At 37.8% G+C, this 16,799-nt stretch overlaps 1 protein-coding gene across 1 annotated transcript in view; it reads left to right on the top strand.

Moving 5' to 3' along the window:
* The window catches only part of BBS9 (Bardet-Biedl syndrome 9), a 255,445-nt gene extending 245,100 nt beyond the window's left edge, over positions 1-10,345 (top strand). The window contains exon 23 of the mRNA XM_015855026.2: positions 7,191-10,345. Within this exon, the coding sequence (XP_015710512.1) occupies positions 7,191-7,231 (41 nt within the window). The 3' untranslated portion in view covers positions 7,232-10,345. The remainder of the gene's footprint in view (positions 1-7,190) is intronic.
* Positions 10,346-16,799: the final 6,454 nt, after the last annotated feature.

The raw sequence follows: 16,799 nt of genomic DNA, 5'->3' as shown, positions 1-16,799 counted from the left end.
TCAGATGTCAGTTATGAGATGCGGCCAGCCTGTAAGAGTACAAAGTATCTGTAATATGTACATCTCATACCCATGAAGGATCTTAGGTCTTCCTGCAGACTGTTGCTGGGTGGTAGATTCCCTACCATTCATATGAAAATGGTGGAAAATCTTGCCCTAGAGCTAACTTACTCCTGGTGCTTTGCCTATCTGTCATGGTGATTACTTGTGTGGGGGGAAAAAAAAAAAAAGGGTTTAGTTAATAGTCAGCTGTCCAATCTGTCTGTCTGAGAACTCAACTGAACAGCACAATGAATCAAGCAGTCAGAAGGCCATCTACTATGACATTACTTCTCCCCAGGAAGAAGCAAAGAATTTTATCTATGTTAAGACTCTGATTTTAATATAGTTTGATCTATCAAACCTTAATGTACATAGCCCAAATGTACATATTGTTTTCTGACAGTAAATTATTAAAGAAACAACTTTTCTGAAATATTTGGTAGGATTTTTGGTCACAGGGCATGGTAAGATGTAAACCTAATGAAGAATAAATTTCTACTAAACAAATTCTTAAATAAATTCTAATAAGTATTCTATTAGAAAATAATTAAAAGCATTGACATTTCTGTGGCCATAATTAAGTTTTAGTTTTTTTCTTGTGCATGTTTGCCTTAGAATTCACTGAATTAGTTTACTGCCCTAGCATAATCTGGTAGTTAATTAGATTGAATGGAGATTTGACAACTGAGGGACAAACTCATTTTTAGGGATTCACTTCCCAGCAAGAAATAATCTGTCCAGGCTGAATTGTGAATGTAGTTATCTTCAAATGAAAACGATCAATTCTCTAGAATTAATTTATAGATTTTCCTAGGAAAATATTAAAGATCTGGTAGCTGATTGTGACAAGCCAGGTATTTGGGGAAAATAAGCACCTTTCAGTCAAATTTTAGTCTTCACTGAAAATGCATTTCCCACACTAATGACCAGTTACTTTATTTCACAACAGATAAAATGCTTTTTACACCATTTGTCTCCCTGCAAGCACATTCAGTTTGCTTTGTAATAATCTTTGGATTATTTTTTTTCCCTTAGTTGTTCCTGAGTGGAGTTCAGAATACTGTTATTAGAGGGCTGCTTGCAAAGCTTTACATTACTTCAAACTGGCCGTCATCCCATTCCTCTTGTTCTTTTTTCTGTGTTGATAGCTATGAGCACAAGCTAGATCCTTTTTTAGAATATACTTATTTCCAGTTCAATTTTATGTATATATGCACATATGACAGTATACAGAGATATACACGAATAAATAAATAAATAAATATTGTCATGGTTTTTAGAAGAAGAACATTTTGTTCCTGGGGAATTTTTGGTGATGTTCCTGGTTGGTTTTCCCAGTGTTCAAGTTTTGTAATTTTACAGTAGATAAATTTCACGTCTCTTGGGCATTCTCCAAATATAAAGCTGAAGGACATGAAGAAAGTACAGAAATGTACAGGATTATATAAATATGGGACTCTGAACTCTTAACCATTTACAGCTTGAGTGCTTTAGTAATCCTAAGATCTGCAACCTGTTGCATACCTCTTTACCTTTCCCAAAACAGATGGGCAGTAATTCAATCTACTTGTTTATTCCTGCTGGCAGCTCTAATGTTTTCTTGGTGCTGTGGTTCTCAATAGATTTTGTATTAGAGATGTGTATGGATATATGTGTGTACAAAAGAAGATGTAATGAAAGTTAAAGGTATCAGTATTAAACAACATAAGCACGCCACAGATTATTCATTAGCAGGATAAACTTGCTAAGAGGGCAATTTAGTTGCTATACTTCAGAAAATAAAGAAATAAAAAGTTGCTTCTAAGTTATTGTAACTTTCCCTAATGCACCCCTTTTCACACTCAGCCTGAATGGCAGTAATGCCCATGTCTGTAGAATCTCCATTGAGGATTGCAGCCTAGGGACACAAATGCTCAAGAACTCCCTGAAGTGTTTACAAGTTAATTAAAAAAATAATAATCCGTGAGCATTTGTTAAATGCTGACATTGTTGTTACTTGTTACCTCCTTGGTGCTTGTTATCTCTCTTGTGTTACACTGCTATTACATCTTACACTGCAATTACATGCCACAATTAAGTCAGAATGACAAAAGAACATTTTGGCAACGTTTATAAATGCTGTTAAACTCAAGGTAAAGGCTACAGTGCTATATTGCAGCAGTTTGGAAACTGCAGTGATACTAGTTTTGTGTAAATTGGACCCATTGTATGGCAGTAGAGGACATATTGAAAAGAGAGTAAGGGAAACTGTTGTCTCACATTATCCATCCTGTGGTGTAGATAGCCCCTTCAGACAAAGAAGAGTTCATGGAATGAACTCCTTGCTTTCAGGCACACTTGCTAAATGTAAAGCAAATTTCTTTTATTTACCCAGTTCTTTAATGAATGAGTCAGTTCATGCTTCCCACTCATTTGTCTACCATCACTCCCCTTTCAGATTCAAAAGTCTGATCATTTCAAAATCATGTATGTAGTGATCAGTAGCTCACTGGTGACTTGAGAGGGAATGGTAAAGCCCTCTTTCAGTTTATTATTCCGCAGAAAGTAGTGTCAAGTATTGATCAAGTCCACTTTTTCCTGTAACAGCACACAGTAGGAAAGTTTGTAGCTTGTCCATCATGATGATTGGTCTTCAGCACTGCATTGAAGTCAGTGGTTTCACACTAATCCCTTTTTCACTCCAGGCTAAATTGGGATAAGCAAGATATTGTTACATTCTTAAGCTTTCTGAAAAACCTTTTGGATCATGTCCATGGAATAAGGATCATATGCTGAGAAAAAAAAAAGGAAGCTGTATATACTTTCTCAGGCAGCTTATGACGTTAATCAAAATTATTAGCAGTGAGAAGATGGCGTTCTAAGGAGAAAATTATGATTTCTGGAAACATGACTTGAAGGTGCAAGGAAAAATCTGTCTTCCTTTGTTAACACACACACACACACACACACACACACACAAAAAAAAAAAAAAAAAAAAAAAAAAAAGCAAAAAGAGCTATTCACTTTGGTCATTTGGAACATTTAGTTTTGCATCCAGAATTTTATGAAGAAGTTACTTGAAAACTGTAGCGTGTTTTTTTTTAAGGCTGTTTTATGTCTGATCTACAAATAGCGAAATTACCCATCAGGCCGTGAGATGGAGTGGTTTTTTCCTCTTTTCTTTTTAGTGGGAAGAGCTGAGGAAAGTGGTGCCTCCCTTCTCTAACTTTATCTGAACTCAAAATAACTTTTTGTTCTCTTGTTTTAGCAGTCCTTTTTCTGAGTCACTGTATGAAAGAGAGACTGGGAAGTGTTGAATACTGTAGATTAAGTACTTCAAAGCCAACTTTGACTTAGTTGTATGCATGCTTCAGAGTAGACTAATGTACAATAGTATCCAAGAAACTCAGCCAGTAATTCATGAGAGTCCAAAATGTTCTCCTTAGGATGAATCATAGCAGCATAAATGATAGGATTGGAGAAGATCCCTTAGGTCATCCAGTTGAAAGCTGTGTATCTTCTTCACAAATCCCCACTAGGATTTCTTTTACCCTATCTTGACAAACTTCTCATATCCTTGACTCATCCATCTCCCTAGGTAGTTTCTTCCATTGCCTAATGGTTTAACCTGAACATCTTTAAACCTTACACCATAATGCTTAGCATGAACAATTTATGACTACAGAAAATGATCCTTTTACCTCTCTTCTGCTTCCTTATTCCATCATGCTCAAATATCATTTCTCCTTTTAATTAATTAATTTATCAATTTGTTTGTTTATTTTAATTCCAAGAAAGGTGTTTGATGTTTTTCCTTCTGTCTTTGGTGTTTTTGTAACTATAACTGATTTTCTTCAATCTTTTGGTTTTCAGGTTTTGATGCTCAAAAAATGCTTTTTAATCTACAGATGAATTTTCTGTGTATGTAGCATGCATTAAGTTACGCTTTTTGAGGGGTGAATTGGCATGACTAAAATATTCCATGTCTTTGCTTCACAGAAGTGGCTTTCACAGGGGCGCTAATGTGCTCTGACTGAGAGATACACAGCATAGTTTGAGGATTTAATTAAGTGATTGAAGGTGGACTCTATTTTTAGCTTCAGATACATGCAGCCTCGTGTTATTAATCAGGACATCCATTTAATCACATGCTTTAAATTTTGAAAACTTGTCTCCAAAAGCTCTTGGGTAGCCTAATACACATGGGTTAAAGTTTATTATGGTTGCTTCTAAAAGCACCGTTTCCCAGTTTATAACTGTTTAGGCATAAAACTCTTTAGCATTCGTTTGTCTAAGTGTGTGTTCAGACCACTGTTGTTCTGTTGGGATGAAATAAGATAGAGGAGCCTTCATCTACAGAGTTTTTCATTTTATACCATGTATTTCTTAGGTTCTGCCTAAGCCTGTCAGGATAAACTGAGGAGAAACCTCTCTGATATTAGTCATCTGACCTGCTACAAATAGCGTATGGCAGATAATGATGTTAGATTTATGTTGTTCTCCTAGCTGACTAGTAAATGCTGCATACTGAAAAGTACAGGGTTGAGGTGGGAAGGCTCATGATTGCAAGCTGTGTTTTCATATCGCCTACCATTTTTGAGTTACACAATAAAAATTGCCGCAGTCTATACCTCATCTCTCTGTTCATCTCTCCTGCAATTTACTCATGTAGGAGTTCTTTGAAAGGCACAGCAGTGTTCCAGGTTACCTGTAGTTGTGTGTAGTGCAGTCAGGCAAAGCTTCATGAAGCTGAGGTAACTTCTGCTATATTGTGTCAGTTTTGCCAGCCCTTGATTACAGCTAATGTATCAGGTTTAGATGATTCACGGTGTTTCCCGGTCTTTAAAGTCACCGTTCATGTTCCTCATTTCTGCACAGCAATTTACTGAAACAGACACAGAAATTATTTGTAAGAAGTGCATGTCATGGTAGTAACAGTTTGTGAAAGCAGTATCCTGGGTGCTATTTTATGTCCTCAAATGTAGTTGTGCAGGCACTGGGGGCTCGGTGCAGTAGCACTGTCACTCATCTTGAGGTCTGCAACCCAGTGAGCAGTGCTAACGCACAGATCGGTGCCTTTGGGTCATTTTGGTGAATCTTTGGCTGTTCTCTCTGGGGACAAACAGCTGACATAAGCATACCACTTTTTACTGTTTCTTAACTATGTGTGTGTCCAACTTTTCTAAGAGTGTGCAGAAAGCAGTTTGCAAACTCTTCCCTGACTGTGGTGGGAAAGGAAGGCATTCTCCAGTGTCTTTTTATGTAGCGGAGAGAGCTGTAAATAGCTGCAGATGTGATTTCAACAAAGCTATATAGTCAGGAACAGGAACTGAGGGCTCTGCAGTGGCTTCTGTGGTTCTGAACTGCATTGAGCTACGTGGCCCATTTCGCTGTGAATGCATGTCTTCTAAGCTCTTTCTACTATGCTACTTCTCTGGGGCTTTACTCAGCAACCATCTGTGTTTAAGATTAGTCCCATAATGTATTTTAAATGGAATCTTATCTTCTCTGAGCCTTGTGAATCTCTCAGGTCCTAGAGCAATGTTTCTTTCTCCTCTCTAGTGGCTGTAGCTCATCAGCGTTTCCTACGTTCCACACATCTCATTATCATGCTACCTACCTCTATCCTCTAGATCATTAGTGCAGCAACATGGGACCTGTTGCCTGTCCCTTTGGCATCTCAGCATGTGCTGTCTCATAAGAGGAGTTTAGAACAAAGGAACTGCCATTGGGACGTTGACCTTTGTAAACCCGTATCAGCTCTTAACATGGTGTTTTGAATTGTTCTTTAAAAAAAACCACCAACTTCAGTAAAGGAGGACCTCAGAATCCTTGGGGGGCTTGGGCTTCCAGCTGTTGCTTAAATGTTACTGCTTTAGTCTTTTGTATCTTGGCAATTTTATCCTTGATCTGCTCTGTTAGCTTCACTGACACTTTGCTTCAAACTCAAGGCTGGAGGTAAAATTTGTTTAACTTACCAGCAGCTATGAAAACCATTCACGCATATGCTGAAATCCCCAAGCACCAAAGGACATTGATAGAACAAACCAAAAACTGAAAAATAAAACAAGAGAAAGCAATGTAGATGTTGTTGTTCACGTGGACTTGCTTGGATCTAAATGACAGCCTTTAGTTTATTATTATTTTCTTACATGATGTAGATTGTTTGTGATATTGTGTGAATGTGATTAGGAAGGTATTTGGGCCTATGGACAATGCAAAGGCACGTGTTCAGAAGATTGGATAATCAAATTTAGTTCTGCTGCTGACCTATTGAATGTGTAGGGATTTAAGCCTTCTGTAGAGATGTCTAAAAGCTGTGTGTTTTTTGTATTATTATTCAAATATCATCTGGATATATTACCAATTTATTTTGGATTGTTTAATGTTAATTTGAAAAGGATTTAAGTTAAATAATTTTCAGCCTAAAGTAATAGTGGACATGTAAGAAACTGAGGGGTTAAATAATCACTTTAATTAAGTCATGAAAATATGTGCATATGCAAATCCACTGTTCCTTTTCTCTGTAGATATTTCAAGCAACTTTATATGGGTTTCTACCCACTTTTCTGATTCTTTTAGGCTCATAGTTGCAAAGATTAATATCCAATCCAAGAATTAACCTTTGCACAAATACTGGAAAATAAGAAACTCATCCTTTCCTGGTTTAAACCTGAAGTTCTGTACAGGGGTTTTGCTGTTCTCCCCTTTCCCAAAGTCTTAAAATAAATAAATAAATATACAAACATCCATAATAAGTTTACAGAGAGTAATTTTATACTGTTTTCAACTTGTGTTGCTAATTCTACCTGTAAAAGGATGCAGGCAAAGATCAAGAAGAGAACCATGTGTTAGATTGTATGCCTAGTTGTTCTCTTCAATTTTTTCCTCACATTTAAGAGTAGTCTACAATTTTATAAGTTAAGGGTGCCTTCGTCCATCATATACGAAATTGAGTTGATATGCAAATGCCCTCACTGCCTTAATTACTGTATTCCTAAGCTTTTGAGTTCTTGAATTTGCAAGTTACACATTCTCATCCTGTTTTGCTTGTAATAAATTGTTTCCTCTGGCTATAACCAAGGCTTTTACAAACCAATAATCAACAATAGAGTATAGGCAGTTGCCAAGCACAGCGAATTTTTAAGCATCTTCTTTCTCCTATATAGGTTTGTCTGAGGATGCAGCAGAGGAAGCAGAAAAGCCATGAAATATGAAGACAACCCTCAGGAGGAATTTCTATCTGATATCAAATGCATTTATAGTGCAACAGTACCAATCCTTTTTACTCTGTATCGATTACAACCTTCAGAAGAAGAGGACTGTGATAATTTACACACAAAAAAGTTCAGTTCTAATCATTTCAGTTGGATCTTCTTGAGAACTATTAGCATCTTTTCTGCGAGCAAAGCTAATGCACTTACTCAGCTGTGGTAGGGATGTCGTGTTAAGTTTTGTGATACATCAGCCCTTCCTAAAGATTCTGTTGGTTGATCAAAGACTGTTTACATATAGTTAAAAGAAACCTTTGTTTCAGGATATGTTTTATCTGTTTTTTAAGATATTCTGAACTATACCTCCCTTTGAGATTATATTAACATTTGCTATATCACAGCTTTGACAAAAGATAACTATCTCTTTTCCTCCTGTACTAACATTCACCATTCCAGACAGCTGAATTCACCACATGAAAAAAACTGGTAATCCATCAACTCTTTTTCAGCCCCAACTCCCCCTCATTGCTTATACAAACTCCTGCTCTCAGGAGATACAGAGTAAAATATGATTACTGGACATAAAGGGCAAACCCTTTTGCCATTAACAATGTCACTACCAAGTGAATAAAGTTTACACTTTAAGTACCCCGAGCACAGCAGCACATGGATCTTTCTGTGGTCACCTATTATTCCTGCTTTTCTTGTGGTTCAGCCTGTTCTAGTTAGGGGTTAGATTTTCAAAACTAACTAGCAGTTTTTGAGTGCCTTAATTTTAGTGAATCCAGTTGGAAGGGGCTGAGAGGTTTCAGCACTTAGATTCTGAAAATCAGGTCCATACGAGTTGCCTGAAATATAACACCCAACAAAGGAGACAAGCCAAACACCTTTCTAAACCTTGGCCTAGGGTTTGGAAGCGTCACACTCATGTCTGAGTTCCTGAGAGCGAGCTGAGTGTGGTATCAGAAGAAGATATTTGGAACTGAAAACAAGTGAGACCTGAGTAAAGAGTAAAGACAGATATCTGACGAACAAGCTCTCTCTTGGCTATTGCTGGTTCATAAAAAGTGAGAAGCTGTGGGTTTTTTTAGGTTCCAGATACAGAAAGCATTGCAGGTCTCAGCTTTGTTTCTGCAATGGCATGAGCCATGTCCACTTCTCACTCTCCCGCTGATTTCATGAACTCAGGTTCTAACCACAGAAAAGGTCCCTCCAATTTCATGAAAGGGTTGTGATAGTTGCTATGGTCTGTACAAGACTTGATCTATGGATTAAAAGGAGACATTTTTCAGGATCTGTTAAGCCTACAACTTTCATTTGCCTTCGTATTTACTTTCAACCTTTTTGCATCCACCCCCAAAACAAAACCAGTTTGCACCAGTTATGGATCTGCTGCTTAATGCTTTGGTCCTACTCTGGCTCAGTAACCATGATAAAAGCACATTTCGTTGAGCCCTTTTCAACACGTTAGCTGTTACATGGAACAAAGTGGCCAGAACGCTGGGTAAGGTTTCTGATACCTCTAGAATTGAAGTGATCGGGATCTCACAACCCCAGAAGATCTCAGAGATCTGAAGCTGTGGTACCAGAATTCTTGCCTCTTTCCCAGGAAGGAAATGTCCTACTTGTTATGCAGGGATTCTGCTGGTTGAATTTCCTTCACTCTGATCCCTCCGCATAGTTTTTGTCAAGAAGGCAGTATCCAGCCCATTGTAAAGGTATCCTGCTGCGCTGTGAAAATTACCCAATAAAATAATCTCCTGTAGTTTCTGTACACACCTCAATGACCAAAGAAAATCCATGGAGAACTAATCAATTACTCTAGCTATCAGGCTTAAACTTTAACCATAGATCTCAAATCTTCTTTTGTGAGTGGCTGCTAGGTAATCTAGAAAAATCCTCCACAGTCTACTATATTTTACCCATGCCGTCTAAGTGCCATTATGCTGTGGAATACTGGACCAAAGAATGCCGAGCTATATGTGTATGAAATTAGCTGGAAAATACACTACCATGAGAAATACATTACTCTGTCATAATTGTAATTGTTGAATGTGATCCCAGTGCTCAGAGCTGCCTCGATTCATCAGGAATTTAGGGTAAATGAATGGGCACTCATGTCAATTATTTCATACACTTTTGTTTTCTATCGTTTTAACATGTAAGGCTCAGAAGCACTCTTATTTGTCTTTTCTGTCAGATGCTTTGTAAAATGAGGTCTCATGAGAATACCGTTGCAGAAAGGGGAAAACATGCTGGTCATAAAGAAAAAACAAAAGGTAGAACTGACTACAGTCGTAATAAATGACCTCTTCTTTGTATACTGTGCTAAATTGTGGATTGTGATAGTGTTGTCAAGATTTAAGAGAGAAATACAGTTGTTTTGTGTAAAAATCACTTTGTTTCCCCCAGTGCTTACTTTTTTGAATTTAGAGAGCTGGCCAACCAAAAAATGTAAGGAAACATTGGAAGGTTAGGGGGTCTGAATGTTTTGTTTGCATTGACAGTGTTTCTGAGGCCAAAAAAATATATTGCTGACCAACCAAATAATTCTGAATGGGATTTTAGGGTAACGTCTAATCAAATGTTTGTTAATTATAATATTACAATGCTTTCAGGTAATGCGGAGTCTGTAATATAAATGTCATATCTAGAAACCTAGCGTTTTAGTCTGCAAAAGGGTTACTCATATAAGAAATGTTACTTTCTGAGCTTAAATATGCAGTCTGTTTGAATAGTCAGCTGTTCATGGAGAAATTTATATTTTTAGTTGGCTCAAAGGCAAAAATTAATATTAATTGATCACTTTATTAATATCAATTTTGGATACTTATATCTAAAGTGAATTTTGTAATACTTTGAAAATGAAACAGAGGGTCATGGCAACTTTTTTTATTATATTTGTGCTATAATGCTTTGGAATGTATTTTCTAAAGTAAGTCCTAACCTACAATATATGCATTTTATTTTTGTTAAACAGGTAAATATTTTATGGTCGTTGTTTTCTGAATGTTATTGTATAAGAGGGTTTTCTTTCATTTTATTTTCATGGTGTTGAAGTTTAGAAAAACAGATTAAAACAATTACTGCTCTGATGACCAAAATCTGAAGGTCTGGGCTCTGAGGGTTTTTTTGGGCTTTGAACACAATGCTGAGTTCAGTCCAGGACTGTGTTTTTCAGTCCCAGATTGATTCATCTGTCCAACTATTATTAAACTATGGCACAGAAAAACATTATTTCTTAATTTGCAAGAGGTTGAATTTTGTTTTCATGGTATCTTGTCTTTTCTTTGGTGCTTACTGTGCAGAGAGTGTTAAGAAAGAGGTTTCAATGTTGTGTATTGTTTATAAAGAATAGTTTACTACCACAAAAAGAAATTTGCTGAGCAGAGATTGTATTTGTACGTCAAGTCCTTTCAGCATAAAAAAATACAGGTTATGCCCCATACTTAACAAGTATCTTTCCTTCTTATCACAGGATCTTGTTAATAAATACTTCAAAAAAATTGTTGCAAAGATACTGCAAAATATATGCCATACTCCTGAAAGCAAACTTGTTTCTTGATTATTTGTTTTTAAATTAAGCTAGAGTTTTCCATGGCTTTGTAGCCACCCTTTGCTATCATGATGCTTTTGTTCATTCACTGCCTCATAGCATAGGATTCCTCTTGTATTTATGTGATATCTTCATATGCTGTCTGCAGCTGGCCTAGCTCTTCCTCTGTAACTCAACATATGTTTAAGTTTGCATAGTTTCTTGTTTGCATATGGGCCATGATCCTCTAGAGGTGATTGAATGCCCTCAGGCCACGATGAAGCAAGTGGGAGGCCAAGCCATGTAGTGTTCTGCAAATTAGCAAAAGTGTCCCCAATTAGAAGTGCTATTGAATGCATTGCTTCTGTGAGAATTTATTCTAGTACTCCAGTAGACCAAATTCAACACAAGAATGATAGCCATATAAAGACTAGAAAACATTGCTTTATATTTAGAGTCCAAAGCTCCTCTCTACTCACTCATTTCCTGTATTGTAAATTCTTACAATGGTCTGTGATATTAAGTATTCTGTCTTCTCCTCCTCCTTTGTATGATGACTAGCAGTTTTCTGTATAAAAGGTTCTAGTTTGGGGAGAATGTGCTCTGTACAAGAGACCAGCTGATCACAGCAGAGACACCTAGCAAGTTTATTAGCACTGAATGTACAGCAAATGACTTAATTAATTGGATGGAGGCCTAACCTAGTTAGTTGTATTGACCTGGTATTATCTGACAACATGACCTGTTTGCCATAATTTTACATCTGTTGTAGCAAAGAGTACAAAGAAAATGCAACACCCGAGCACATTTAAACAAATATATTTGTTATTTTAAAACACTGTGGTATTTTCCAAGAGTTTCATATTGTCAAAAGCAGGAAAGAGAGTAAAATTCCATTATATTTTCTTCACATGCACCATCATGTGCTTAGATTTACTGTGTGTTCATGAGGCGTGCATGCTTGCAAAAGAACGTGCTGCATTGAAAATTTCAATATTCAGCCTCATTCTTAAAATGAAAGGGTTGAGCAAAATTGTGTTTTTAGTAGCGGAAAGAAATCACAGACGTAACCAGGAGCCCTGGAATAGATCCACACCCTCAGGCTACAGGATGTAAATTGATGTTAGCTCTAGTGGGAGTATTTTCCACCTGATCTAGCATAAGCATATTGTATTATTCACTTGTTTGCTACTTTAATACCACTTTAGTAGTTTCATCATAAAATAAATATTCCTTTTGGAAATTATTTTTGGCAAAAACAATTAAGACTCCTGAGGAAAATGATAACAGTGTTTGATAAGATATTTTGATTCATCTTTGTGAGCAGAATAGAAACTTGGAGTGCTTCCTAAGTAGGAACAATCATTGCAGCTTACAGCCCACCCTCCACTGCAGCTCCATCTGGGTGCAGACTGACAGCACATTCAGCTGCAGAAACAAGATAACAGCTCTGCTCTGATTATGTGAGCTGTTGCCTGATCAGTAATCTTGGAGTTCAGTCATCATGAGTCATTACTGTAACCTGATTAGGTGCCCAAATCTACCTTAATTGAATTTAACTGAGTGTTTTGCCACAGAGTGTGATAGGAGAACATCCATACTCCTCTACTGGAGGCCAAATGCCATAATAAGATGACATATAAGCACCATTTACTCCTAGCTAGATAATGTGATACATTGTGTGGGTTGCTCCAAAAGGTATTATTCCCCGAATCTGTATCTGTGAGAGTCAGCTAGTCAGTATTAATTAAACAGCTACTACATTCCACCCCAGAAATGGTGGTTGCTTCTCCGTAGAGAGTGATGCTACATGTTAAATAGGCCCTTTCAAAATAAATAAATTCTCAAAGTACTTTATACAGGTTACGACAGCCACTTCTGAGATGAAGTCACTCTCAGGATGGTGTATGACAGCTTTCAACAGCACAGAGCAGTGCTATTAGTTTAGGAAACCAAGCAATGAGCAGCATGCTCTCCTGCTTTCCAATCAAGAGAGCATGGGAGGGATACATTAGCAGGATATGTTGGGAAGAATGCACTTGAATTGGCACCTTATCAACACAAAACTTGGCCCTCTATCTGTTAAAAAGTTGCCGCAGTTTTTCTAAACTGATGTTAATATTACCATTTCCTCAATCTAATGTACTGTTAAAGTTTGGCACCTCCATTCTCCTCTCATTATGCTGAGACATTTAATCATTGTTGACGAATGTAACGTAGATGCCATTCTTAAGAACCTTAGGAAAGAGCACCAAATTGTTTGATCCAAGGACAGCTTGGACCAGTTTTGCCAAATCTCATGAGACAGCATCCCAAAGCCTACAGTGTGTTGGGGAGATAACTAAAATTACTTATTATATTGGTTTTATTATTTTATTCATATTAAAGGATGGACCAGTTCTGCAGGATTTTGGAATTTTTAAAAGAATATATGAAGAAGTTAGTGTATCGGAGAGGATATTCCAGTTCATTATGAAGCAAGCATTCAATAATTAATAGGTACTTCAAGTGCCCACAATATATTATAATCATGGTTGGATTCAATTACAGGAGACATAAAGGGGATTATTGTACTTTTTCTTCTCTGGTGGTATAATGAATTGGAGGCAGTTGAGATCCATAAATATTGAAGAACAGTCAAGTTGTAATATATGTATGTTTTACAGAAACTAGGAAGTGCCTTATCCAGCTGTTCGAAGGCAGTGTCTTCCTTCTGCACAAGCAATGATTGTAGTTACGAACTGGTGGTAATACAGCTTGGTTAACAAGGTGCATTTGTTTCTGATCCAGTAGAAACAAAAAGAGTTTGTCTTGGCAGCTTACAGCATCTGTTAAGTATTTCGTAGTGGCACAACACATATCTTTTATCATGAAACTGGACAGTTGCTTAATGTACATCAGAGTGCAAATCCCAAGTGCAGCTGCAGGTAGGGACATACCTGTGGTCCATGACTTGTATTGGGTTGTCTTGCCTATTGCTTTGGGCAACTGCATTCCAGCTGTGAGGATTTGGCCCTTATGGGATGAAGGGAAAGTAAAGGAGGAGGGAAAAAGAACCAAGAAGCTTCAGTGTGCACTTGGATCCTTAATACCCATCAGGATTGTGTTCTAAAAGTCCCATTACAGCTGACACAGACAAATGTATATTTCCTAGATGAAGATGAATCCTGGCTCATGGGGCTGAGAACATTCCCCCAGGATTATTGCATTCGGGCATTTGGTAGTCAAGCAGCAGTGACATCAACCAGCTTGACATCAGTAGGAGAAGACAGAAAACAAAGGTGTTTGTGTGGCCACACAACCAAAAAAGGATATGGACACAAAGGGCTGACTTTTCAGAATAGCTAATGATTTATCATTGCTGTGTAGGTGGCACCTAAATAGTCCTACACGGGTGTGAATCAAGAGATAGTCATAGAAAAACAAGTCCAAGCAGGGGTGGACTCTGCTTCCTTACTGCAGGCAAGCAGGACTAAAGAAGGCAAAGGCTGACTTTCAGGTAATTACTACAGGTGAAGTTAACAAAAAGCAAGAGCAAAAGAAGTTATAGTTGTATGGATTATTCCAGATTGTGGATAGTATACAGTGTAATAATAACTGATTTTATTTTTCTAGTTTTGTCTTTTTCTTTCTTTCCTTCTTTTTTAACAGTCATTTTACATTCAGCATTCATTAGCTCATCTCATGGGGAGAGGAGTTCTCGTCATCCACATTTTTGTAGATAGCAGTCACTTTTGCAGTTGTGTAATTCATTTCTTTCCCATATTGCTTCTTTTCTTTTCTTTTTTAAACTAATTAATTATTTTTTAACCAGATCCCATTGATCATAAATTGATGATTTCTCCCAGCAGCCACTTTGTAGATATATTCTAAAACCCTGGAAGGAAAAAAGGCAACTTGCAGCAAAGAGCGTTTTAGTTAAACTTTTGAAATACAATGTAGCTATTCTTCTCTAGGATGAATAACATTGCTTTCAGCATCGGGAAAATAATGAATGGAAAACCGAATGTGCTCTAGAGAAGATGAAGCATTTTTAAAGGGCTACTGCCCAAGTATGTCATCCAATGGAGGAAAATTGGTAGCTGCATTGTTTTTTTGTAAGACAGCTACCCAGACGGTGATGTGATACCTTTTATTGGGCTAACCAAAGTTAAAATTAGAACTGAGCGAATAAATCCCAATGAGTAACAGCATTAGCACATTTTAACCTTTCTTGCTTCTCACTAAGATGAACTTTTTCAAACCTCGGCACCAATTTTTGGCTTCCAGTTTTAGCACATGTTGAAAGGGGACCTGATTGCTAAGCCTGGTGAGTTCTTGACAGTTTTGCCTCCTGATCGCACAGAAACAAGTAGGCAGAAAGTACTGTGTGGTCCTCCTTACGCAGAATTCTGATTCTGGCCAGAAAAACAACTTCTAAAAACGCTTTTCCATCTTCCTGCCATTGTAGATATCCAGAGTATAAATCTGGGCCCTACGTGTTTAGCTGAGTTGAACTTCTTTAGGTCTCAAACCACTGGTTATGTCCATCCTGCTGTGGCTAAGCCAGGAAGTGGATTCTGGCATTTGCCTCTCTGTATATTTAGGTTGCTATAGCACAGCTGAGGACTGAAAAACTGCATGCAGTGCAACTTTTTATATAGAAAGTTGTTACCAAATCACTTTCATATTGCTTGAAACTCTTTCTTCTATTTCTCTCTTGTCATTGTCTTCACTATTGAATACTTTTAGGTAGTTCCACTGACAGGGAATTTAAGGACCAACTATTCCTTCGCTGTATAACATTTATCCTGTCAGTAGCTACATCTCCTTCATAGCCAGCTGTGTACTACCGCAGCTGAAACGAGTGGCCCAGCAGTGGTAAACAGATCAAGCTACCTGTAAATAGTGAAGTTGTATAACCTGTGCTGATTCAGAATACAATGGGTGTGGCAGACCAGTTTCCAAAATTGTAAACTTGCTCACCAGAGTGGCCAGAGGACATCTTTGTTATGAAAAACAAAGCCAGAGGGTATAAATAAAAGTAGCACCCTTAATCTTCATCTCTTATAGCTACTTTATAGTTACCTGGAGCTAGATGTTAGTCATGGAGCTGCTGTGGCAAGAAGCTCATGGGATTAGGGACAGCAGAAGCAGAGAACCATAGAATCATATGCTTCACTTTACCTCCAAAGGGTAACTGTGCTGCAGCATAGGTCTGCAGCAGCAGTCGCGTCTTGCAGTCAGGATGTGCCAGAATCCCTTAAGACTCTTCTCCCAGCTCTGTGCCTCCACCTGGCTCATGTCAGAGGTATCACTGGGCCCTTCTGTATATAATTTTCCAACCTTTGTACACTGTAGCATTCGGCGGTGCTTTGAAAATGCTCGTAAACCAGTATAACAGTTTTCAGTCACAGAGGATCACTGCTCCCTGCAGGCTCCTATGTCTATCTTCATCTTTGCCATGTGCCCACAGGGGTGTCTTTGTGTTGATGCGCTGCACGTCGTCTCTGTTGGGTTTGGCTCAGTCCCTGTCCTTCCCTTGCAAAGGCCTGCATTATCAAAGCCAAGTGATAATTTTGATTGCCCTCGTTTTTTTAGTTACCCCAATTAAGCTCAAGGCCTGATGCTCAGTCTGGGAATTCAAAAAGTGAGACTCCAGATTTTGAGAATTTGGTTGCGGGTGAATAGAGCTATTGTTAAGCTGCTCCCCTGCTCATACCTTTGCAGTCAGACTGGATTCTACTAGCTGCGAAAAAATACTCTGCCCTGCACCTCTTCTAGAAGAACATAAAGTACATATTTAAGAGCCATCTTTTCTTGCTCTCTTCTTCTAGTTTACATCATGTAAATTCAATCTGTCTTTTCCTAATTCTTAGCTGCACTTGGGGCCAGCAGCTGAAAGCCTGCAAAAAATATGTGCATCTTATCCTCTGTGCATTCTGTAGAAACAGCTTTACAAACCACAGAGGCTATTTTAAAATAAATGGCCATTTTTTAAAATCCTATCATTACAAAGCTGAGGGTTGATTGTTGTCCTCCGAATGTTT

Source organism: Coturnix japonica, chromosome 2 (assembly GCF_001577835.2).
Source record: "Coturnix japonica isolate 7356 chromosome 2, Coturnix japonica 2.1, whole genome shotgun sequence".
Lineage (NCBI taxonomy): Eukaryota > Metazoa > Chordata > Aves > Galliformes > Phasianidae > Coturnix > Coturnix japonica.
Note: the sequence above shows the minus strand (reverse complement) of the source record. Positions and strands in the feature narration are given on the sequence as shown.